The sequence below is a fragment of the Condylura cristata genome, unplaced genomic scaffold, assembly GCF_000260355.1.
Source record: "Condylura cristata isolate star-nosed mole 26May11 unplaced genomic scaffold, ConCri1.0 scaffold00010, whole genome shotgun sequence".
Lineage (NCBI taxonomy): Eukaryota > Metazoa > Chordata > Mammalia > Eulipotyphla > Talpidae > Condylura > Condylura cristata.
The window spans coordinates 5,859,875-5,884,724 of record NW_004567111.1 but is presented as its reverse complement, the minus strand read 5'-3'; the positions used below and the strand labels follow the sequence as shown (position 1 = coordinate 5,884,724).

General features: G+C 47.5%; 1 protein-coding gene across 1 annotated transcript in view; it reads right to left on the bottom strand.

The window, feature by feature from the left end:
- Nucleotides 1–343: 343 nt before the first annotated feature.
- SLC15A1 (solute carrier family 15 (oligopeptide transporter), member 1) overlaps nt 344–24,850 on the bottom strand; it is a 38,044-nt gene continuing 13,537 nt past the window's right edge. Inside the window, exons 3-23 of the mRNA XM_004680291.2 lie at nt 24,555–24,636; nt 24,298–24,439; nt 22,199–22,318; nt 19,638–19,737; nt 19,190–19,280; nt 17,442–17,519; nt 14,260–14,342; nt 12,838–12,924; nt 12,264–12,353; nt 9,147–9,191; nt 8,967–8,999; nt 8,801–8,886; nt 8,231–8,312; nt 7,013–7,132; nt 5,924–6,073; nt 5,047–5,096; nt 3,564–3,671; nt 3,338–3,449; nt 2,460–2,603; nt 1,440–1,547; nt 344–539 (exon numbers count right to left, since the gene is read on the bottom strand). Of these exons, the coding sequence (XP_004680348.1) occupies nt 348–539; nt 1,440–1,547; nt 2,460–2,603; nt 3,338–3,449; nt 3,564–3,671; nt 5,047–5,096; nt 5,924–6,073; nt 7,013–7,132; nt 8,231–8,312; nt 8,801–8,886; nt 8,967–8,999; nt 9,147–9,191; nt 12,264–12,353; nt 12,838–12,924; nt 14,260–14,342; nt 17,442–17,519; nt 19,190–19,280; nt 19,638–19,737; nt 22,199–22,318; nt 24,298–24,439; nt 24,555–24,636 (2,103 nt within the window). The 3' untranslated portion in view covers nt 344–347. The remainder of the gene's footprint in view (nt 540–1,439; nt 1,548–2,459; nt 2,604–3,337; nt 3,450–3,563; nt 3,672–5,046; nt 5,097–5,923; nt 6,074–7,012; nt 7,133–8,230; nt 8,313–8,800; nt 8,887–8,966; nt 9,000–9,146; nt 9,192–12,263; nt 12,354–12,837; nt 12,925–14,259; nt 14,343–17,441; nt 17,520–19,189; nt 19,281–19,637; nt 19,738–22,198; nt 22,319–24,297; nt 24,440–24,554; nt 24,637–24,850) is intronic.

Here is a 24,850-nt window from a genome sequence, read left to right as displayed (position 1 = left end):
ATACCACACAGCCTGTCAGTTCCCTTTCCACACTGACTCCTGTCTCACTGAATGTTGTTTCCCTTTGGCTCAGGAGGCAAGCCATATGGAATTTGCAAAACAAAACAAAAAAAAAATTCATCTAAAAAATTTCATTTGTGTGGTAAGAAAGGAGTGAAAATGTTGTCAAAGTATTTGTGGGCTTTTGATATGATTGTTCTTCAAAAAGACTTCTAGAATTTTAGGATCATTGCTGACTAGGAAAATAACCGTCTTGGTTGGGTAACCATTCCGAAGTCTCAGTCTGACCATCAGGGGGCAGAAATGAGGTCATGCTTGGGGGCCTCCGTCCTCCATCGGGTAGCTGATCACATGGGTGTCTGTGTGGTGTCACCTGTTTGGGCATCTGGCTCAGTCATTTCCTGCTGCTTCTTCTTTTCATCCTCATCAAACTGGGCTTCTATCTCTGCTGGGTTGACGTAGGTGTAGAATCGAGCCATGATGGCGAATATCACGCAGACCACCAGAAGCAATGAAGCAAACAGAATGTACTCGGCCCACTGGAGCAAGTGGAGTTGGGACAAGAGAAGAAAACCAGAACCCACCGGTTATCACAATGCACCTGGTTCACATCCATTTTCTTGCTTTGCTCCAATGGAAGGTGTGTGGATAGGAAACTGGCAGGAACTGGGGGCTGCTCTCAGGCAGAATGGCCCATCACTGCCCCACACAGAAGGGCCAACCTTCCTTGAATGCTCAAGTATAAAGGGAATATTTCTTCTAGTAGCAGGAAGATGCAGAAGTGCCAGATTCAGGCAGATAAGTGAGAGAACATTCCTGACACTCAAGTTCCAGCATGCAGCTGGTCCCTGGGAGGACTGCGGACAAAAGGAGCCAGCAAATATTCTCGAAGGAAAACAATGTGCTGGATGGTTTGAAGTTAAGACTCACATGTTATCCTATGGCAAAACTGATCCCATGAGCACCCAGTTTTGATGGGATCCCTTGGACGGGGTGAAGGACAACTCCCTTGGGAGGTGGTCAGTTGAAGGAGAGTGTTTTAGAGTCATAAAATCCCTCATTTTACTTTAGCTAGAGTGGTGATAACCACCCTTCGAATGGTTTGAATAGGTACCCTGGAACTTTCTGGATCACATGTCTAGCTTGGGGCCATGAAGCTACATGCATGGAAGCTCGGTGAGCTCTATTCTTTGGTGGTGACCACATTAAGGAGTTGGTATGTTCGCCCAGTCTGGTTATTGTGGTTGTCCATTTCTCTCTATAAGACTAAACTGGAATAAGAATCTGGACATACTTGGCCTTAAGACCATTTGGTGACTGCCCAACCTGTGAGGCCTGGCTGTCAGCTGAGATGGCCATGCGTAGCCTGACAGCCAGTGAGGCCACCACAGTGATGACCAGATGAGCCGGGGCCTGTGCAACCTCCTTTTCACTCGTACCTGCTCACTGATCTGGCCTGCTCCCGCCACGATCAGCACGATGATGTTGCCGACAGCCACGGTAAACAGCCACCCGGCTTGAAGCACTGACTTCATGTTAGAAGGAGCCTGAGGAAGCGAGAGACACAGAGAATCCCAATCTAGATCTCAGCTTGGGGCAGGAGTCCACACCTCGTGATGCAGCTTATTCAGAGACCACCCGCAAGAGCACGTAACTTCTCAGGCTGGATTAAAGATCTGAAGGGTGGTTTTCGGGCTACTGGGACCCCGGAGTCATGTGTGGGAGAGCATACAGGCTCCACATATTTGCAGAGCTGCTATCTTCGTGAACTCGACCTACAGATGAACTGATTCTATTTCTCCCACAAGAGTTTCCAAGGAAATCAACCCAACCAACCACGCTCCCCGGCCCCCAAGTGGGGGCTCTTCTCTGGCTAGAAGCTCACCCTCTGTGGCCTTCCCTGTCACATCACCAAAACCTCTCTTCAAAGCTCTGTCCTTGTAGTCGCATCCTTCAGTGGACTGAGAGGTAGCCATGAGTGGGATGGTGTCCCTCAGTTATAAGCTTCACTGGAAAACTCGGAGGTCCTGGACATTGTGGGAATGCGGGGATGCTAATTTGATAAAATAACGGGAGATCCAGGGAGACCTCAACTGAGCCCTCGTGATCACGAGGACACTGGGATTGAGCGCTGTGCTGGACAGTCCACGCCCTGGGTTATTCCAGAATCTAGACTCCACTCCCCATTCTTCCCTGGTTAACAATCATCAATAGTTTTTCCTGCTCAGGACACTAACGCTCCCCTGTACGGCCGATACAGACTCCACTAAACACAGTAATATTCTCAGGACAAGACTCAGAAACCTGGCTTGCTCAGACACCATAACGCTTTCTGTAAGTTTTTAAAACTATAAATACATGACTATCCCCCACCCCCACCCCCATCTAAATGAAGTCCCCAGCAGCATTTTCTGAAGTCGGGAATAGAGGAGAGGTTATAAAGGCAACAAACGAGAGACCTGAGAATAAGAGAACTCCAATCCGGTGACGGAGAAAACCACCTCGCCACAGGTGAGCAGGAAATACTGCGGGATCTGCAGCAGGATGCTCACTTGGTTGGGGTGCATATCTTGCAGTTCTTGCAGCTCAGGGCAGTTGTCACTCTAGACCAATAAAGCCAATGTGAGAAGAAGAAATGGAAGTCAAGACTCTTCTAGATAGGCAAACTGAGCCGGGACTTCAAGAATCACAGCCTGTGATTTTTCTTAGGAGTTTTTCCTTTAATTTATGCATACAAGAACTGGGGTGTAGGTCAGTGGTGTGGGGGTGAGGGGATTCACCAGAGACAGAGTGGGGAGCAGAACAGGTGGGTCTACTGAAATACACTGCTGAGGGGAGCAGCAGGGAGACAGGAGAGATCTGCCGCGCCATGTGGGTCAGCTCCTGGCGGGGGATAGAACTCAGGCTGCAGGGGCTGCAGACAGCTTCATAGTGCTGAGACTTAGCCACTGCGCTACCAGGGAGGCCCATATCCTGTGTCTGAACAAGAGCACACAAATATGCAATGTCACATTTCTGCTGGCGGAGAGCGGCCTTGGTAGGTTGTGAAACATGCCCACTTATATTTTCCTCTTAAATAAGAGAGCAGGCAGCACGTCAGATTCCCTTACAGCCTTGCCACCCCAGGCTGTTCAATTTTATTCTTCTGGTGAATTTCCATCAATGACAACTTTAAAGCATCAGTGGTGAACAGCATGAATTCTAAGCCTGTTTCAATGTAGGCTTTAATTTTACTCTAGCTAAATCATGAGACTATCAGCATTTGGGGGAGCGGGGACTCATGTCAACACAACTTGAGTAGAACTTCAGATCAACAATGACAGAAAGAGCCACCAACCTTCCGTTTGATGACGTAGGTATACGCACTACCGTATTCAAAGTTGACAGTTTTGAGATCATTATCATTGCAGTTTGACGGAATCCCTGTGTAGTTTATTTTGATGTATTTACTATGAAAAGAAAGAAGAAAGAGTGTGAACATTCTTGGCAGGAAAAACTTCAATCTATCATTTAAAGACTTGAGATCCTTGCACTTGGGAGCGGTGTCTAATAGTGATACTTACACACCAGAGCGGAAAAATTTATACTCGCTGATACTGTAACTGCTGATATTAGCAAAAACTTCTTTCTCCACTGTGGCATGCACGTTCACAGCTAAAGTATTTACAAATCTGAAACAGAAAACCATACGTCTTGTGACTGGATGACAGGATGGTTCACGCTCAGCCACAACAAAATGCACCTGACCTTGAGTCAGGCTCCTTTCAGAAGGACTTGAAGATGTTTACAGATTTCTCCATTGTCAACGCAGAGTGAGGCCCTCCCTGGTGGCGCAGCGGGTTAAAGCACAGCACTAACAAGCCTAAGCCACTTCCGCAGGAGTTCGACCCCCACCTGCCCCGGAGGAGATCCACATGGCGTGGCAGACCTCTCCTGACCCGCCCGCTGCTCCCCTCAGCAGTGTACTTCGTCCATCTGCCTGTTCTGCTCCCCACTCTGTCTCTGGTGAATCCTCTCACCCTCCACATCTCCAGACTGTACCCCAGTTCTGTATGAATAAATAACTCTTTGAAAAAAAAAAACACACAGAGTGAGCAAGTCTGGGTCTGACCCATCACCCACTCAGGAGAGCACACAGGAAAGGATTTATCCAAGCAACACAGGAACCCAACGCTTTCATTTTGATAGGAATCCTACTAAACGCCTCGATCACGTGAGGGAGAATTCATGTCTTTCCTGAATTAAGTCTTGCAATCATGGAACACAGCGTGTCTCTCCATCGCCTCGCTCTTTGATTCTTCATAAGCCTTTTGCTGTCTGCGGCCTTCAAATCCCACATGTGTTTTGTTGGCCTTACAACTTGTATTTCACCTCTTTTCGAGCTATAGTAACTGGCGTGGTGTTAAAATGTCAGTTTCCAATCATCCTCTGCTAGTACACAGACATAGGGCAGGTACCATACTGTTGGCCTTCTGCTCTGTGGCCTTTCCAAACTCACTCTTTTGGTCAAGTTCTTGCAACTTTCTCTGCAGACAATAGTGTCATCTGTGAGTGGGATAATTATTTTTCGTTCCTTCCAAGCTAGATGCTGTGACTTTCTGGGTGTGGTTTCATTGCATCCAGGACATGGAATAGCAGAAGAGAGAGTGGGTAATCTTGTCTTGCTCCTGATCTTAGGGGAAACACATTTAGACTTTCATCATTGAGTATAGTTCAGTTTGGGTTTTCCTAGATTCCATTTTCAAAGTAGGGGAGTTCCCTTAGCTTTTTAGTTTGCTGGGAGTTTTTATCATGAAGAGATGCTGAATTTTACAGCAAGTGCTGTTTGTACCTCAGTGGGTATGATGCTATGAATTTTCCTCTTAAGCGTACCTAGATGATGGATTTACATTGATTCCTTATTTTTTAATATCGAACCACTCATCCATTCTTGGACTATCCCTCCTATGATCATTTTATTTTCTTGTTGCAGTTGGATACTACTCTGGGGATGAGTTACCTCTGTAAGAAGTGGATGTAACCTGAGTTTTAAAGAAATAAACAAACCTGATTCCATTTTTTCCATCTGGTGGCTTGCTGTTAAGGCCATCCTTTACCTTTGAAAAGAAAAAACATTTCAAGATTAAATGGTTAGTGTGAGTTCAGATAAACACTTGGCTCTGAGGACCTCGATGCTGATGTTTACCCCAGAGCCGAGGCCATAATGATGATATCTGAAGGGCATCGCCCTTTGGGCCTGGCTGTTCCTGAGGTTAAAATGAGCTCTTGTCACTGGTTACACGTGCAGTTCAGGGATCCCACAGAGTGCTGATCTCCAAGAACTTAGAAGAAGCTACTCAACAGCTCCCCAATTATCACAGAGCCCCCAAGTCTTCATCCCATGTTGTAGCTGTTCAGAAGCTCACTTCAATTCACTTTGCAGACTTCTACCTACTCCTTCACTTAGTCCACAGCATCTTTCCAGGCTGAATGATTTCTAGATACCTATACACGTATCTAAATATGCTTTGCTCTCGCTCACTCTCTATTTTTAGAGAACTGCTCTAACTTTCCAATGACTCATTGAAAATATTTAAATGAATTCAATTAAAAATACATTTAAAATTTTATCTCAAAAAGTTCCTGAAGGTACACAGGTATACTTTCTGTATCTTTCAACAGCTTGTACACACACACACACACACACACACACACACACATAACCAAATCACACCAGACCCACATGTTCTTTTAAATTTTTCCTTTTTAATGAAAATGACAAGCTTTCCCTCTTTCAACCAAACTTTTATTAGCAGACAAATGATTTGTGTCATTGAGTTGAAGAAGGAAATAATTGAGGGTTATCTAATATAATACCACACAGGCGTAAAAACAAAGTCACACCCCCTAGAAGGTCCAGCATCACAAACAAGAGTCCACTTACCATTTTGTAGCGACTGGTGTTCCCTAGTAGAAGAGTGTGGCGCTGACCTTTTGTAAGATTAGTGATTGGGATTTCAGTGGGTGGCCACAGATCGGAAGAGACAGTGATACTTGTCAATTTGTCTGCGTCAAAAGTCAGATATTCATCTGTCTACAACGAGGGGAAGAGATCACAGTCAGGGCCGGAGTCTCATTCAGCACCGAGCCACCAACATACCGTGGATCGCAGATTGCCACTTCAAATTCCCACTCATTTCCATAAAAAATGCCTTCAGGGGACCTGGCTTTCGTCTGTCTCAGTTTCTCCCCATTGGGCTGACATAAGGTTTAGGACACCTTGGGAATGATACTTTCCATATGGCATTTCACTTGCACTTCATTTTATGAGTAGATGCCATGGGAATCATTTTCCCACTGGGAAAGCGGCACTCCTGCTGGAAATCAACACCCAGCACATGTGTTTGGCCCGCTCTATGGGTGTGGCTCTTGGTGGTGGCTGGCCAGGAATGAGGCCAGGTCCGAAATCTCTGGGTTGGAGACCCAAGTACCAGAATTTTCAAAGCTCCCTGGGTGATTCAAACAGGGCTCAGGCCAATGGCCGTTATAGTAGCTTTGCCAACCTTAGTGCTACTGACATTTGAGACCAGATGATTCTCTGTTGTGGGGGCATTGGGCTTCTAAATAAGATCCCAACAGCACAGTCCCAGTTATCTCCAGGAAAATGTTTCCAGAGGTTGCCAAGTGTCTGCTGAGGTACAATGTCGCCCCTGGTGGAGAGCCCCAGCCCCAGAACCTGGTTATCTAAAGCCAGGTGAGCAGTGGCACCTGTTAAACAGGCAACATCTCAGACCCACATTGGTCAGACCTACTGATCAATAATCTGCATTTTACAAGCTTCGCAGGTGACTGTGTGTGCCGCAGGGCGGAGGCCCAGGGGCCAAGCCGTGGCTCACACACAGGCCAGCATGCTGAGCCTTCCCTGGTGGGCTCATCCTGGGACCCATCTCAGGGTTAGGGAGATCATTTCTCCAAATTCTGTTACAACTCAGGCCAGAAGATGGAGAAGGAGGCTGCATTTCCTTCTACTTACTTGAGAATTGTTTTTAACCAGCACACTCATCTGAGAGAAAGTCACGTTTATTGGGTGGTTCTCCACATTCAACACCTTGATTTGGTATTGGTTGGGCTGGGCGAAGACGGGAAGGGTTTTCTGAGCAAAATAAAAGAAGATTGGTGTGAGGGCTTTGGTACATATTGGAAACACTCTTCAACATGGCGCCGGTCACTTCACCAAGCCCTCGGCCTGGGCTTGCGCCAAACAGGCAGCTTCTGATGGTTCAACTCAGGGTAAGAAGATGATGGTTGTGCAGAGCACAGAGGTGACATGAAAGCAGCTGCTCCAGGCCAAAGGATGCCAGGTGCTGATGCCCTAGTATCTGCCCCCTGATACCTGAGGGTCAGCATAGCTGCCAGCTCCACACTGCCCTCCCCCAGCACTGTGCCCTGGAACCCAGGAAGCCCCTTGCTCAGCCCTGCCCACAGGGCTCAAGCCACCCTCTCACAGTCGCTTTATGGCCTCCTGTCTCTGCCCTTTCTCTGGGTCTGCCTGGCCCTACGATGTGTGCTCAGAGGTCCAGGACCTGGACACCACGGATGAGAGCTAGTGCTCAGTGGGGAGAGAGGCTCGGCTCTGCAAGGTGAAAAGCATCATCTTGACAGAACAAATTAAGAGGTGAGAGTGAGAAACAGAGAGAGTGACACAGGGGGGTTGAGGGGCCAAGAGGAAGGGGAGAGAGAGGTGGGGGAGAGAAGGAGGCAAATGGAAGAAGAGGGAGGAGGAGGAGGAAGAAAGAGGCAGAGACAGGGAGGGAGAGAGCCAGAGGGAGTAGCTCCCTGGGTCTCGTCCTGATCTAGGAGATAGGGCCTTGGGGCCAACAGATTAGCTCGGGGACTCAGCACCCCTCGAGACATTAGAACACAAATGGCACCTTCCAAAGACAAGTCACACATTTGAAGTGCTGCCTATTTGTGAGTGTGAACTTCTGGAACAAGATTGCCTATGGGCTAGATAAGGAACAAGTTCCAGAAACTGCCCTCCCCTTACAAAAACTGAATCCCGATGGCAGGCCGGCCGCACTGGCTGGGCCTTTGCAGAGCAAGCTGTGCTCCAGGAGCAGAGCACATCACCACAGCTCAGGACTCAGGCTCCCCACCAAGAACGGTGCTCCCTTAGCTCTCTCAGCCCCAGGCTCTGAACACTGCGGCTGAGCCCTAGGGAAGAACCCTGGAGAATGGGAAGGCCACTCACGTCGACTTCCATCTGCACAAACGCGGTGGCCACAAACGCCATGGACGCCAGGAACATCCCCACAACCATCTTCCTCAAAGGGCTGACGGGACAAGAGAGAGCGTGAGTGGCAGCCAGCCTCACACCAGCCAGACGACTCCCCCGAGGCAGTCCAGTCCCACCCCCAAGGCTATGTCCCCCCAACAGGTGGATAAAAAGCAGTTTTGCCTCTGATTCCTGACCCAGGCTTGGAAGGTTAAAGGGGACACAGGTTCTCATTCGCAGTTTTAGGTTTAATTTTGAGAAATTACGGTTCGAGCGATACGTTGATCCCATGTCACGTTTCTATCATCAGCGATGAGAGAGCCTCCTTTAGAGGCGTTTGCAAGAGGCCATAATAACAATTTCTTCAAGGGCAAATTTTCAGAAACTTGGCACAGAGACATGGAATTCGACTACAGTCTTTAAAATCCCCCCAGGAGGGGGTGCAGGGGAGAGGGATGAGACACGGAGGGGCGGGCGGTGCGCCCTGCCGTGCGCTAGACCCCCCAAGTCAGACCCTGACCCCAGCCGCGGTCAGCGGTCACTTACGTGAAATTGAAGCATTTGGCGATGAGAGGGTAGACCACAGCATCCACGATGGGGACCATGATCACGATGAGGACGGCGTTGGCAGTCTGCGGAGAAGCGAGATGCCTGTCAACGTGGTCTCAAGCCCACCTGCACCTCTGACAGCCACCGAAGTATTTTCTCCTACCTGCATTTGGTCCGGCTGGATTTCAATGCTTCCCTAGAAAGAGGAGGAAAATCTCAATGATGTTTCCGCAGATGGTCAATGGGGCTGGAGGAGGGGAGGAAAGGGAAGGAGAGAAAGCGCAGAAGGGTTAAAGGCAGGGACAGAGACCAGGGAAGCCAGGTACCTGGAGTCCGAACTTACGATTTTCCCACTCATGGTAGTTGCTTGCAGTGTCCACCTTGAGCCCTTGAACACAAACAAGTTGGCGGCATCACTTGGGATGTGGGCTTTATTTATTTATTTATTTAAAAGATGTATATGGGCCCTCCCTGGTGGCGCAGCGGGTTAAAGCACAGCACTGAGAATCTGAAGCCACTTGCGCATGAGTTCGATTCCCGCCTGCCGCCTGCCCCGGAGGAGACCACATGGCGCGGCAGACCTCTCCTGGCCCGCCCGCTGCTTCCCTCAGCAGTGTACTTCGTCGATCTGCCTGTTCTGCTCCCCACTCTGTCTCTGGTGAAGCCTCTCACCGTCCCTGAGCCTCTGGCCTGTACCCCAGTTCTGTATGAATAAATAAATAAATCTTTAAAAAAAAAAAAAATAAAAAAAAAAAAAATAAAAGATGTATATGTATTCATGTACGCGGAACTGGGGTACAGGCCAGAGATGCGGAGGGTGAGAGGATTCACCAGAGACAGAGTGGGGAGCAAAACAGGCCGACTGACGAAGCCCACTGCTGAGGGGAGCAGCAGGCGGGTCAGGAGCGGTCTGCCACGCCATGTGGTCACCTCCGGGGCTGGAGATTGAACTGGCACTGAAGCAGCTGCAGCCGGCTTCAACCCACTGCACCACTAGGGAGGGTCCAACCACGAGTTTTAAACATGTTACAAGTTAATGTTGAGACTTTTCCAAATCTGGAATGTGTTCTGACTCACCTGGGGCTTTAAACATTTTGCAAACATCAGTTTAACTTCCCGACCCCACCACCAGGTCGGGTTAAACCACGCACTTGCGGCCCTCCCTGGTGGCGCAGCGGGTTAAAGCGCAGCACTGAGAATCTGAAGCCACTTCCGCATGAGTTCGATTCCCACCTGCTGCCTGCCCCGGAGGAGACCACATGGCGCGGCAGACCTCTCCTGGCCCGCCCGCTGCTTCCCTCAGCAGTGTACTTCGTCGATCTGCCTGTTCTGCTCCCCACTCTGTCTCTGGTGAAGCCTCTCACCGCCCCTGAGCCTCTGGCCTGTACCCCAGTTCTGTATGAATAAATAAATAAATCTTTAAAAAAAAAAAAAACCACGCACTTGCATTTCTGCTCGACACATGAATCCAATGAACTACACTTCCCCCAGGAAGCAAACTACAAATTGCCTCTCCGAGATAAAGTTAACCATATGAAATACGAAAAAAGAAAAAAAAAAGCATTCTAGAATCACCGATGTCACCTGCACGGGGACAGCAGCTTCTCCTGCAGACAGTCTATTTCTCTGGCATCAGAATTTCCAGAACATTAACTTTGTTAAGAGCCATTCAACAGCCCAGTATGTCCTAACATGGAATTTTATCAAAGGGCATTGGGTAGCCCAGCTCTGCTCATCCTATTTTAGGGTAAAAAAATGATGCAGCACAGTCAGATGTGAATGATTATTCTATGGGGTCTAAACATGAGCCATCACCCCCAGAGGGGGATGTCGTAAGTCACGAAATATGGTGCCCAGTACGTTCTTAATCGATATCAGTCACCAGTCTCTTTACAGGGCTCCATGCCTGTGTCCTCACAGGTGTGTCTGGGTTATAACCCTTTCTGGGGGATTAAGGGATTGCCCCAGGCCACCCAGCTAAAAGGTGATGATTGTATTTCCAGCGGAAGTCTGTTCCAATAGGCAGATCCCAGTCATTATTCCAAACTGCTTCCCTACTCCTTATGATGCTGTTCTAAATCCCCTACTTACCGGGCCCTCCCTGGTGGCACAACAGGTTAAAGCTGGCACTATGAGGCTGTCCACAGCCACTGCAGCATGAGTTCGATCTCCAGCCAGGGAGCTGACCCACAGGGCCTGGCAGACCTCTCCTGGTGCCCGCCCGCTGCTCCCCTCAACAGTGTATTTCAGGAGATCTGTCTGTTCTGCTCCCCACTCTGTCTCTGGTGAGTCCTCTCACCCCTCCCCACTTCTGGTCTATACCCCAGTTCTCGAATGCATAAATAAATAAATCTTTAAAAAGGTTAAAAATAAATTCCCTACTTACAAAGGAGGCCTGGGTGTGCTCACTGCCCCCAAGAAATGGCTACCTGGTAATAATCCTTCCTACACCATAAAATCTCATGTTTGTCCATTTGTCTTAAAAGTCCAGTTTCCAGATAAAAAAGATGTGGTCCATATATACAATGGAATATTACTCAGCAACCAAAAAAGAGAAACACATGTCTTTTGCAGCAACTTGGATGGAGCTGGAAAAGATCATGCTTAGTGAGATAAGCCAGAGAGAAAGAAAAATACCGGATGGTTTCACTCATAGCAGGAGTATAATGGACCAGGAGAGAAAAATAACAAAAATAATGAACAACCATATACCAGAGACATTTTGTGGGGGTGGAGTGGGGAGTGGGATCAAAAACAGGGGGCGGGGGGGAGGGTAGGGAAATGCACGGGATTATGGTGATGGCACACGGGTGACTTGGTGATGGGAAACCCGCGGGGATTACAATTGAGATGGAAAAAAAAAACGTACAAAATGATGTAAAAATAAACTTTTGTAAAATTAAGAAAAAAAAAGTCCAGTTTCCAAAAGAAACCATATCTCTCGCTACTGACTCTACTGCATTCGGCTTTCCAACCTTATGTTAAAAAATTCCAGGGCACGCTCTGTGGACCACAAGCCCCAGCTGGCGCTGGCTTCCCACTGGAGGGGCACAGGTCTAGCAGTGTGACTCGGGCTCCTGGCGGACTCCTAGCACCTTCCAGTAGAGTAGAAGGTCGAATCCCTTTTGGCGTAAAGGTCCTGCGGACCCCGGAGGGAATCATGCAGCCACCTGCCAGCATGTGCCAGTGGGAAGACGAGCTCCACCTTCGCAGTTTTGACTGGCAAGAGTCCTGGCTACTTGGGTGGAATCTTGCCCAAGGCTCTTTCCTTGGCTCAACCTCACTGTTTGCAACAGAAATGTGGAGAGAACCATCTAGAGTGATTTTTATTTTTGAAAGAACTCAATGGTCCAACAATGATCAAGTGAATGAAATATAAAAAAGACACCCGGAAGAACATTTTTAGGAGTGAAATGCTAAGCGGGGTTTGAAGACATACAGACACAAAGGTTGACATTACCTGCTGATCAAATAAGGCCCAGAACATCGGGAGTGGGATGTACAGGAACAGCACCCTGGTCACCATCTTAATTTGAGAGATGAGCCGCGCCTGCGGTTGGGGCGGGAGAGGACAGGTCAGCCCCACCGAGCCCAGCGGTCAGTAGGAGCGCAGACACAAAGCCTCAAGAGACAAGCTAGGGCTGTCTCAACACCCACCACCGGTCTCTTTGGATAACCCCCGCATTGTGGACTGTTTAAAATACGAGTAAAAACTTTGGCAAGTTGAAAGGTAATTCCACTTGGTGTGTGTTCCACCACCACACCCCTCTCTTGAAACTACTTCTGTGATCACAATCACATATAATCAACGGCAGGTGTCTCCAAATGAAAACCCGAGAAAGGGTAATATTGCTTCCAGAGAAGTCACGCCCGCGGTTCATCAAGTTAGAAAACATTTGGACAGAGAGTAATTTAAAAGGACACAGGTGAGTTTGGCCATGTAGCCCTCGTAGAACGTCTCAGGGATGTCGTTGGACAGACGTCCCCTTTCTCCAGGAAGGTCAGTGGTCTGTGGAGAGGCCGCGGTCACTTACGTCGTATTTCTCCTTGGCCCAGTCCAGCCAGTGCTCCCTCTTGGGAAATTCCTTACTCCGATGTCGGAACCTGTTTTTGATGGCAAACTGAAGGAAGGAAGAAAGACATCGAATTTTGAAACAGAACTCACTATCTTGAAAACACATTTCAATGGAAAACGACATTTGCGGGAGAGAAGCAAAAGATAAAGCTGTCTGTGCTGGAGTAATGGTGTTACGAGGCTGCTCTGCGTTGGTTTCTCCTACTCTCTAACTACGAGTGTTGAGTTGGGTGAACAGAGTCCCACTGTCAGGCCTTACACCCCACAACCTCTAGCAGGGAGACCTTTGTAGAATTACAAAGGTAATTCTACTGAAAAGCCAAAGAGGTGAAATTCATTTGAAACACTTTTTATGTAACCTAACAAACCTCATAAATGATCTTAATGTGCAATCAATATTTAAAAACTAATAAGTTTTTTCAAAATTCAGAGTATATTTTACACTTACGACACATCTCAATTTGGATGCTTTTTTTTTTTCCCAGAAATATTCCCTCTTTATTTTTCATAAAATTTATACTTGGAAAAAACCCAGATTTACAAACCTAAGTTATCCCAAACTTACTGAAAATTTCTTCAATAACTGTACTGAGTTACAGCCTGAAAATTCAAGAGAATTCACTCCATGATATGTATGAGGGAAATCACATAATTAAAATTAAGTGAACTTCAATTAAAAATTCTGTTCCCCAGTCGCACTTATCACATTTCAAATGTTCAAGAGCCACTTGTGACCAGCGGCGACCCTCGAAGACAGGTGTAAAGTACAAGTATCGTCACTGCACATGGATAGCGAGCTGGACTGCAAAGAACTACATTCAGACTTCAGACAGAAGTGAAAGTTGCAATGAAATACAAGTGGAAACGACCCACTCATCGTAACTTCAGAGGCTCTTCAGGGTCCTGGTGAGTGAGAGCGACTCAGGAAAAGCCACGTGCCTTTACCTGGCATGGCAGTGAGACGGGTCAGGGGGCCCAGCCGGTGACCACAAGCAATAACTCAAAGCTGTGGGCGGATCGCAGGGCGCTGGGCAATGCCCTGCTTATGGCGGTAAATCCCCTGCAGCTGTTCTTCAGGAATTTGAAAGCAGCTGCCAGTTACTCGTCAAGGAAGAACTTGGAGAGAGAATTCTTAGCTGGCAAAAACGTTTTGGTGGGAACCTGTCTGATGCAGAGGAAAGGGCAGGAGGAAAAGGGGAGGCTGTAGGGGAAGAGAACGTTTGTGACCCCCTGAGGATATGCTTATTTCATGAAATAACTACACGTGTCTCATCAACGCAGCAGGTCAGGCCAGGGGCAGGGAACACCGGCAGTCAACTTCGCAGCTGAGGGCATGAGAGCAAAGTCTCAAGGAAAGTCAAAGCCTCACTGCCATACTCACCCCGATGCACTTGACCACTTTGGCCATGATGTTCCCCTGGGGCTGGAGCTTCCTGTACATGCGGCTGCCCAGAACAAAGACAACTGGAGAGAGAAAAATGGGGTGTCAGCACGGCGCCAGCAGGGGCACCCCGGAGGACCTGGCTGGTGTGCTTTCGCTGGTGTTACCCTTCTTAGGGGCGTCCTGGGCCGCTCACAGGATGGGTTTGCCCACCCACCGCGCACACCCCTCTCTAAGGGAGACAGGAGGAGGAGGACACGCTTTCGCCCGCGCGTTCAAGCCACGCGATAGTGTGCAGGAGGAAAAGCGCAACTGATTTGCTGGCTGTAATGTAAAGAGAAAGTTTCTTCTTTTTTCTAAACCATTAGAAAAAATAACAGCTAATCTGTTTACTTACTCACATGTATTAATTTAGTGCAAATATACAAAATACCTATAAACAGGCCCTCCCTGGTGGCGCAGCGGGTTAAAGCACAGCACTGAGAATCTAAAGCCGCTTCCACATGTATGAGTTCGATTCCCGCCTGCCCCTGAGGTGACCACATGGCGCGGCAGACCTCTCCTGACCCGCCAGCTGCTCCCCTCAGCAGTGTACTCGGTCGATCTGCCTGTTCTACTCCCCGCTCCGTCTCTGGTGAAGCCTCTCACCGCCCCTGAGCCTCTGGCCTGTACCCCAGTTCTGTATGCACCAATAAATAAATCTTAAAAAAAAAAAACATATGGTGGTGGCACAGGGGTGATTTGGTGATGGGAAACCAGTGGGGATTACAATTGAGATGAAAAAAAAATGTGCAAAATGATGTAAAAATAAACTTTTTAATAAAAAAAAATCCAAAAAAAACCCTATAAACAGACATTTATAAATGGAAATATAAATTTATGTCTAAACAAACGTTCATAAATTTATATAGACATCCATATACATATAAATATATTTATGAATTTGTTTTGTCATCAAGGTGTAGACGTATAATTATTGACATCTAGAGTTGTACAATGAGGCAATTTTTCTGCCGGCCTCCTTAGGAGAGGTGTACTGTGGATAACTTGGAAAAACTGCCCTAGTGTAAGACAATGGAAACTCCCTATGTGAGGATTTATCTGTTTTTGGAGGTTACCTAATTCCACGACCCAATAACTTAAAAACACTGGATGTATCAGACTCTACTTGTTTCCCTTGGCTTAAGAGGGTCTGAGATTTTGATAGGTGTTAGCCCTTCAGAAGATGTCTGCATTATAGCTGTTCTTAAGAGTGGAAGAAAGAAGTTTATTTTCTCAGTGTTAACTCTCCTCCATCCAGACGTGATGGCAAAGATGACAAAGATGACTTACTCAAAAGATTGCATCTGCATTTGTTTGATAACTCAGTATTATAGTCTTTAAGATTCTATTTAACTGACACCTGCTTAACTCTTTCGAGCATCAGATGGTTGCAGGTAGAAATTTCCAGAGGTGGTATCAATGCATATGATTTTGGCCTTTTCTCCATTCCCTCACAAGAAGAAAAAATACTATTTGATGTAAGAATGGCATACACAGAATAAATGAGAATTTACCTAATATCAATCTAATCCAGTGTTCTGATATAAAACAATAGATTTGAAATCTTTTCCATTTCATTGGCCAAAATTAGAGAGCAAACAGCACTATTTCTAGTGGGAAGTGGCACTATTTAAATAATTATGGAAGAAAAATGGATGTATCAAAAGGGGAGAATACTGAGCTCTCACTTAATTCGAAGAGTAAAGATAAACTGCTTTAATGTGAGCAAAAGAGGTTCAAAAGGTACAGACCTGATGCCATAAAGAACTGAGAAAAACATCAGGGAAAGTGCCTGGTGCCAGCGGATTGCTATCTCACCTGGGTGTGAAAGAGCTATGAAGGCCTGGGATGGTTGCTGGACTCTGCTCTTTGCCTGCAGGTAGAGGCTGAATTGTGTCCCCACCCACACCTAAGGTGTTAAAGTCCTCATCTCGGTCCCTCAGAACGTGACCTTAGTGGAAATAGAGTCTTTGCAGATGATCAAATTAAGATGAGGTCATTAGAGCAGCCCTATCACAATATAACTGGTGTCCTTATAAAAGAGGAGCTCTGATAAAAGACCGGGGGGTGGGGGGGAAATCATAGCCATGAACTATATATCAGAGACATTTTATGGGAGTGGAGTGCGGAATGGGATCAAAAACAGTGTGTGGAGGGGAAGTGCACTGGCTATGGTGACGGCACAGGGTGATTTGGTGATGGGAAGCCACAGGGATTACGAGTGAGATGAAAAAAGGCACAAATGATATAAAAATAAACTATTATAATAATTTTAAAAAAAAAAAGAGGAGGTCTGGACACAGGTGTGCCGCTGGGCGAAGGCCACAGGAAGACTGGAGTCCTGCTGTGCTAAGCCAGGGAGCTACCAGAAGTAGGAAGGAAGCCGGAAGGCACCTTGCCTGATGTCTTGTGGCTGGGGGGTGGGAGTGGGCCGCTGCTGGGGGACGCAGCCTGCTGACATGCTGATCCCCAGAATGGGGATATAACAACTAAATTTCTGTTGTGTAAACCACTCAATCCATGGTATTTTGGGATGGCAGGAAACTGAGATACCTACTTTCCTTTAAGCTAGATGATCTCATGTAGAAAACTCCAGATACTTCTTAAAGTACTAATACCCAGAAGTGCAAACAAATGCAAGCAATACACAAATACTCCTCCCAGCAGGAAGGCGTTTTAGTAGACGCCCTTGGAGATGAGACCCCTTGGAGATGAGACCCCTTGGAGATGAGACCCCTTGGAGATGAGACCGCTATAGAAATCTAGATGACCAGGAGGGTAGCTGACAGCAGGCCCAGGTTGTGTGCCTCAAGCAAGCTGCAGAGAAGCACATATTGATAATAAAGCTGTCTGCCACCCGCTCCTCTAGTCCAGCAGATTCTATCACCTTCATCTTCATCTGCTAAACAGAACCAAACTCTTAAGTGTCGAACAACTATTCCAGTAAACTCTCTTTTTGTTCCTATTCCCTCTGAGACAACAGATCAACTCTACAGTCTTTGAATCCTCAGAACACATTGAATATGGAATGGCAATTTTCATACTACTTATTACAGTTTGTTAGAGGCTTTCCAGAAAATCGGTCTCGATGATTACCATGAGGGCCTCCCCTGTTGGAGGCTCAACTGGTTGCTACTTACTCAGAGCAACAGCCATGAGTGCGGCAGGAACCCCGAAAGCCAGTGGGTAACAAGACTCTTGACCACCACATTTTTGAACTGGGGAGAAAGTGGAGATTAAAATTCACCATGGGCATGAGCGATATTTACATGGCCCCCATTTTTAAACAATCGCTAGCTGGTTACTATGTACTGCTTTTACCTAATGTTCTAGACTTGTCCCTTTGCCTTATTGATGTCCTTGCCAAACGAGCCAAGTATTTAGGTAGTCAGAAGCGGGCCGTGCAGACAGGTCTAATCTTGGCCCCTGAGTAGGGGTCTCCTACTGGTTGAGCCAAAACCAGTGGGAGCCGGTGTTCTGTGGACTCCCTAGTGGGGAGATCTAAGGGACCTGGATACATGAACTTGAAGGTGGTGGAATTTAGTAAAGGAAATCAAAAGTGCCGTGGGAAACGACCACTGTATGTCAATGCCGATAAGAAAACAAGTAACCCAAGGCAGGAGTTAACTAACCTTTCTGTGACTCGTAAGATACTACATATTTGAGGTTTATGGGCCATTGTAGAGCTGGATGGTCCTGCTCAGATATTCGGATTTGGCCCATGAGTAAGCATCTACTTTTGCTCTGGAATCCTGGGATTGGTAAGGGGAAAAGCTAAGATTCTGGAAGGGAGACAGAAATGACTAGAAAAGCTTTCAAAGGCATGCTGGAGCCTTCAGAATAACCTGAGCCTTCAGAAGATTTGATTTTGTCTTTGATTACTTGCTGCATACGTCTACAGAGAACTGGGTAGGAAATGGACTGTCATACAAATAATGCAAATATTTTCTCTTAGTAGTTGTATAAGTGGCTCATGGCAATGCAAAATAATTTTTTTCCTTGCAAGGAATATAAATCTGTCAATCAATCCTCATTTATGCTGATGGTAGTGGCCTTCCAGGTCCCTCCTAAGTTCATGCCATGTGAAGTCATTATATGCTCATTTTATACTTGTATGAGAATCATGATTTTACCTTTAAAAATGATCCCTTAACACATTATCTACTTCAAACGCATACTACAGATTCTAGAAGCTGGCGGGAGGGAGAGGGCGGAAAGAGAGAGGGTATCTACAATAATAGAAGCTTCTAAATTTTTAGACCAAACAAGCAGGAACGCATATTAAACTTATGCTCTTTGAAGAAATATATAAATACCCAGAAAATATTTTTTTAATTTAGTCAGATTTGCACTGTGGACACCATGATCTTGCTTTAGTCTAATTTGTTCCCAAACACTCCCTTTCACATGGGAATTTCAAAAACTAGAGAGCTGTTGATAGTTGCTGTCTCATTCGCTTTCCTGGAACATTTCTGAAATATTGTTGATGACAGGAAAGCAAAGACTAAAAACCTTGCCCTTTAAGTTGTTCCTCACCCCTGCACCTCATTGGCAGCAAAGCCGGACAAGGGAAGGTCACTGGCAGTCCACCAGCCTGGGTCCCTACCAGCCTCTTTTGACTTTTGACTTTGACTAGTACAAAGTCCTGCGTTAGAAAACTGCACTGTGATGCTGAGGTGTTCGCGATCCTTGAGGAGTCACTGGGATAAGTGACTCAAACATGATCAGGAAAGGAAATGAAAGAAACTCATGTTCTGAACTTCAAGGTGAGCACCAGCACTGACCTGCTCATCGAAGCGGAAAGAAATAGACAAGATGGACAAAACTTCCACTATCTCTCCACAAGTGGAACCCTGAACCCCCCAGAAACATCATGAGATAGGGTTACCTCTGAGCATTGGGGTGATGATAGTGGAGAGCAAACTCCCAGCATTGATCGCCAAATAAAAGATGGAAAAGAATCTGTTTCTTTGCTTTTCCTGTAATCAAAAGGATAAAGTTTCAGTAGGATGACAATGGTTCTATAGCTGCTGATCAAATGTAGTGGTCATCTGACTCTATCCCTGGATCTGGATAATGAGGGACTTTTTTTCTTTTAGATTGATTTATTTATGCACACAGAACTGGGGTACAGGCCAGAGGTGCAGAGGTGGGTGAGAGGCTCCAGCAGAGACAGAGTGGGGAGCAGAACAGGCAAATGGATGAAGTACACCGCTGAGGGGAGCTTTGGGGAGACAGCAGAGGTCTGCTGCCGGGGAGTGGGGAGAGCTGTCAACAATCCGGCTGCACTTTTTAAGAAAGAATGGAGCGCAGATTCCATCGGGGAATTGCATTACCTGGCCCTCTTCGAACTGGTCTCCGCCGAATGCTGACACACAGGGCTTTATTCCTCCCGTTCCCAGTGCTATCAGGGCCAGGCCAATCATGGACAGCGCCCTAGGGACAGAAAGGGGGTGACTGCCCTAGCCATAACCTTAAAGGCAGGAGCCTCTCTTTTCCTTTAATTTCCTTCAGGGACGAGTGAGGCACAGGGGTGGCATGAGCAGATAATTCACAAGAATCTAGTCCTTAACTCTTGCTGTTGTTATTTAATCAAATTCCATCCGTGTTCTACTGCTTTTACACCCTAAGGAAGCGATGTACCTGGCCCAGGAGCTAATCCAGCCATCGCATGTACACACCACCCATTGCATTTAGATGTCATGCAGATTTGCAGCTTTAGAAAAGGTATTTGAAGTTGCTTTTTATTTGATAGTGACCTTTGACTTTGTGTTTTCTTTTTCTTGCTATTGTCACCAGGAGCTTGCTGTTGAAGGTTTTCTAAGGAATATGTCTTCACCAGTTGAATGACATTTGAACTGATAGCCCTTAAATTCATACATTTTTTTTGTAATTTTTAAAAAATTCATACCTTTATCTAATGATTTAACATCTAGATTTATGATTAGTTTAGAATGGCTTCATGAGATGGTTAAGCTTTGTCTTGTGTTGGATTCATCACAGTTACTACTAGTCACTGGAAAACATTATTTAATGCAAAACAGAATATCTGGTTATAGAGCATGATCTTAATTAGTTTATAGTTTCCAGGTGACTAGAAAAAAGTACAGCAAAGGATTTATTATAGCCTTCAATAATCGCTAAAAGAATTATCAACAATAATAAAAAGGATTCCCGGTGATTTACATGTATTTGTTTTATGATTTCCAAGTTAGCTGTGTTTTATATGCTGAATTGAAAGAAGTTACTGATAGACACACCAGTCCTCATTTTGTAGTTTCATTAGATTTCTAGTAGGCACTCCAGATTTCAGGTTGTAAATGTATTTCTTTGCATATCTTTATGGTTGCTACTGTCACTAAAAATACTTTAAAAGGTATTTTATGAAACAGCTAAAGTTACAGAGAAAGAATTCCTTAAAAATCACCTTTTGGATTAACTGGCTGCTTTCACTGTGTTTGCCTCTAACATGGATACAGCAAGTTTTCAGAGAAACCAGAAGGCACGCAAGGGTGGAGAGAGGCTTATTCATCACTCTGAGGGCTCAGTGGGACAGCTCCCGAAAGATTGAGCCCTGAATAGCAGGAATGGTGAGGCTCCACCCGCTTGGTCTGCAGGAGCACAGCTGGTCATGTAGGGTCTGTGGGAGTTTAGCAGGGACTTCTCAGGTTGTCTGAGTAGGGGTCATGATAACCTCGACCGTTACTGCGGGCGAGTGTTCATCAGTCCTCAGCGACTTCCTGCTGCAAGGTAACTTGGGTTTAGCATTTTTACTCTTAACTATTTTAAAAAATAACAAAAATGTGGCCAGTGAATGTTGTACTCCACATGCTCTTATGAGAATTTCAGGCCTGTTCCAGGATGAACTCCATGAAGTGAAATACACATCTCAGCTCTCTTGTACAGTTCCTGCTTGCCAGGCCAGGTCTTAGGCACTCTGGATGAAATAATGCCCAGCAGACTGAGATGAAGTAACATTGTTAAAAATGAGGAAACTGGGCATAGAGGTTAAGAAACGTGCTCAAGATTACACAACTAGAAGGGTCAGAATTTGAACCCACACCACCTGGCTCAACACACTGCCTGGCTCTAAAGTCCACGTTCTTAATCGATAGTATAAATTAGTGACCCGAGACGTGGAGAAGATAAATGGCCCAGGGTCACAGGGCTGGGCCGTGGTGGGGCTGGGCCGGATGCCGCCTCCTGGGCTGCTGGACTGTGTCTGGCTCCCGCCCCCATCAGCAGCCTCCTTGGGCACCCAGGTGTGTCTCGTCAAGGGACCTAGGCTGGACATGGTGTGACTAACAAACCAGAAATACAGGGATTGCAGATATTAATTTGCATTTCAATTCTATTTCCCAGCCCACAAGATGCCTGACTAATTGATCAAGGAACAGAAGCACAAGGACAGGAAATAAATCTCGACAATTTGTCTACCAGCGCAGATGGCTGTGAAGGGAAATGAACCTCACAGAGGATTTTCACAGCATTTTCCATCAAGAACTCTGAACACAGGGCGGGAATAAATGTCTATGAAGCTGAATGACTGAAAATTAAGTAGAAGAATGGTACAAAACAGGACAGGGTCTTGACTAAGGTCTGAAGACCTTAGTAACCGCTTAAGAATCCAGCGTGAGTTGCATTCTGCTAGGGAAGCTCAAGTCTCCCTGAACGTTCTGTGCACCCAAGTGAGATGCCCCCAAGATGGAAATGAGTCTGGGCAATGGCGAGACTGGTAACAAGCCGAAGACCGACCCCTCAGTCAACCAAATAGCTTCCTCAGTATTGCTGGTGAGAGAGAAAAGGCCTCCTGGCATTTATGGTGAAATTGCAGCAGAAACAATTAAAAATGAAAGCTGTGGAGGGAAGGGGGTGGATGATTGTCAGCCCAACTCACACATGCAGGGGCAGGTTATCAGGGGCGCCATCGCTGTTGGTGTCGGAGAGCTCAGAAATGGAGCTGACTGCAGTCACCACCTGTCCGATTGTGTAGACGATGGAGAGCGACACAATGGTCCTGTGTTCAAAGGGGTTCAGAGAATCCAGATTAGGCGCATAATTGTGATCCACTCCCTGCCCCACCACAAAACGGCTCCCTGCTTCTGACTTTCCAGGCATGAAGATACTTGCTTTTCAAACTCGAGTAAAACTCATAAGTCTTCAAAGGGCCACGTTCTGGAGAACGTGCACCTAGCAGGCAGGTGTAGAGCAGTCTTCGCTGGAGGTGCCAGGAAAAGGCAAAAGACCCTCTTTATCTTTGATCCGAGTTGACCTTGAACTACAGTTGACCTTGAACTACATTTGACCTTTATTTTGCTGCTTCTTTGTTATGGACACAAGAACTGTCCATCTGGAGTGATGATGAAACTTGTTCTCGAGTTATCTTTTCATCATCGGTGTCTGGGATTAGAACCGGTGTAACATCTAAGGTACAGATAAGGCAGTACTGAGAGAGGTGCTGATGGGAGATTCACCTTGTCAAGGAACAATGTCAACTGAGAGCAGCAAGGGGAATACTGCCCCGTGCTGCAAATGTATGTCCTCCTCCTTATGGCTTTGTTTTTAAGGTTTATTTATTTATGCACACAGAACTGGGGTACAGACCAGAGGTGCAGGGGTGATGAGAGGATGCACCAGGGACAGGGCAGGGAGCAGAACAGGCAGATGGATAAAGTCCACTGCTGAGGGGAGCAGCGGCAGGTCAGGAGAGGTCTGCCCCGCCATGTGGATCACTTCTGGGGCAGGCGGGGATCGAACTCATGCAGAAGTGGCTATAGCTAGCTTGCAGTGCTGAGCTTTAACCTGGTGCACCACCAGGGAGGGCTCCCTTAGGGTTTTCTTGACACTTCTTTTCTCTGCTGACTATATGATCCGAATACAGTAGATAATACGTGTAACACACAAAGTAGGTGCTACTCAGCTCTATGGAACTGGCAAGGCTTCAGTCACCAGCAGGTAGGTAGTTGCTACCTTGTGGGGTCCACAGCGGCTCTCCCGCCCACCTGTGGCCTCTCCCAGGCCCGCTCCCTTTGCAAAGCAGCAGCGGCAGCCCGCTCCCAAGGCTGCCGGCCTGCGACCATGCTGGGGTTTCTTCGGACAGCCCCGCCCCTTCCAGGGGCTGCTGCTCCTGCCCGCTTGTGTCTGTGAGGCGTCCTTGGTGTCCCCTTCCCTTTTCATTATAAACGCGCCCTCTTGAGTATTAAAAAACAGTTGAAGGAGTCAAAAGGGGTGCTGGGATTTTGCATGCCATCAGTGCCCCCACCCCATGCTGTCCAAGGGCCCCTGTACTTGAAAGACTCAGTGTTTTCTCAAACTGCTGGAGTTAATGCTATGTCCTTGCACGGCGAGGACGCTTACCTTGCGCCTGGTGACGATACTGAACCAGGAACAGACCCACTGGTTATTTCTGTGTCATGTTGAATATTTTTGAGACGCTCAGTGATTATGCCTGCTTCTGCCTTTCCCGCTTTGGCAGGACGGAAACTTTTGTTCCTCCTTCACCAAGTCCTAGGATCCCTGGCCGTCCCTACGCCTCATGCCCTGGGGTCTCTCCCCAAGAACCAGGTAAGCCACCCCTCACCAAGGTGCCCCTTCCAGTAGGGGTCTGCTTGTTCTCCCAGCCCTTAGCTCTGCCCTGGCAGACACCTCTGGTAGTGACCCCTGACTGGTCCACTGTGTCCCTGCTACGGTCTCAAGATGAGACAAAGATGAAGTCGGCAGGATGAAAACAGTCCTCCCAGAGGGCCTCAGCCCACTACCGTGGCCCCAGGCAGGCCTGTGCGGAGTCTGAGACAGGCAGGCGGGCGCAGGCAGCTGCTCTCCTAGGGGGTCACTGCACCTTCAGGCGGCTGCTCTCCTAGGGGGTCACTGCACCTTCAGGCGGCTGCTCTCCTAGGGGGTCACTGCACCTTCATTCCTTGCCCCCCTCCGCCAGCTTCTACCACCAAGCAGGGGCCGCCTCTGCCCGCTGTGAAGCAGACAGTTGCAACTACTCACTTGAACTTGCCCAGCCAGGAGTCGGCAATAATGGCCCCGAGAATGGGTGTCAGGTAGCACAGGGCCACGAAGGTGTGGTACACGGCGGTGCCCACGTTGTCGCTCCAGAGGAAGAAGTACCGGAAGTACAGCGTCAGGATTGCTTTCCGCAGAGGGCAGGTGGGAGAGGAGGGGCAGATGAGGACAGGGCCCCCCAAAGCCACTGCCGCGGGAGGGCAGGGCCGTGGGGGTGGGGGGGAGCGTGGGGGGGCGGTTACCTTTCATGCCATAGTAGGAAAATCTTTCGCAGAACTCATTGATGACGATGAAGAAGATGCTCACGGGGTAGCCCAAGCAGGTCTGCCAGAGAGGAAGTCTCGGGTTGAGATGTGCCGACACGGAAGGGTGACCGTGGGCATCTGGGAGCTGGGAGCCGCTGCCCGGGGGCGCAGGGGGCGGGCTGAGGGCGCCTGCCTCTCATGCCCTTCCTCTCCACACAGGGACATACCAAGCCGCGAGTTTCAGTGCTAGGCTCAGCGGGACCACACACAGGCAGCGCAGTACCCCCAGACTC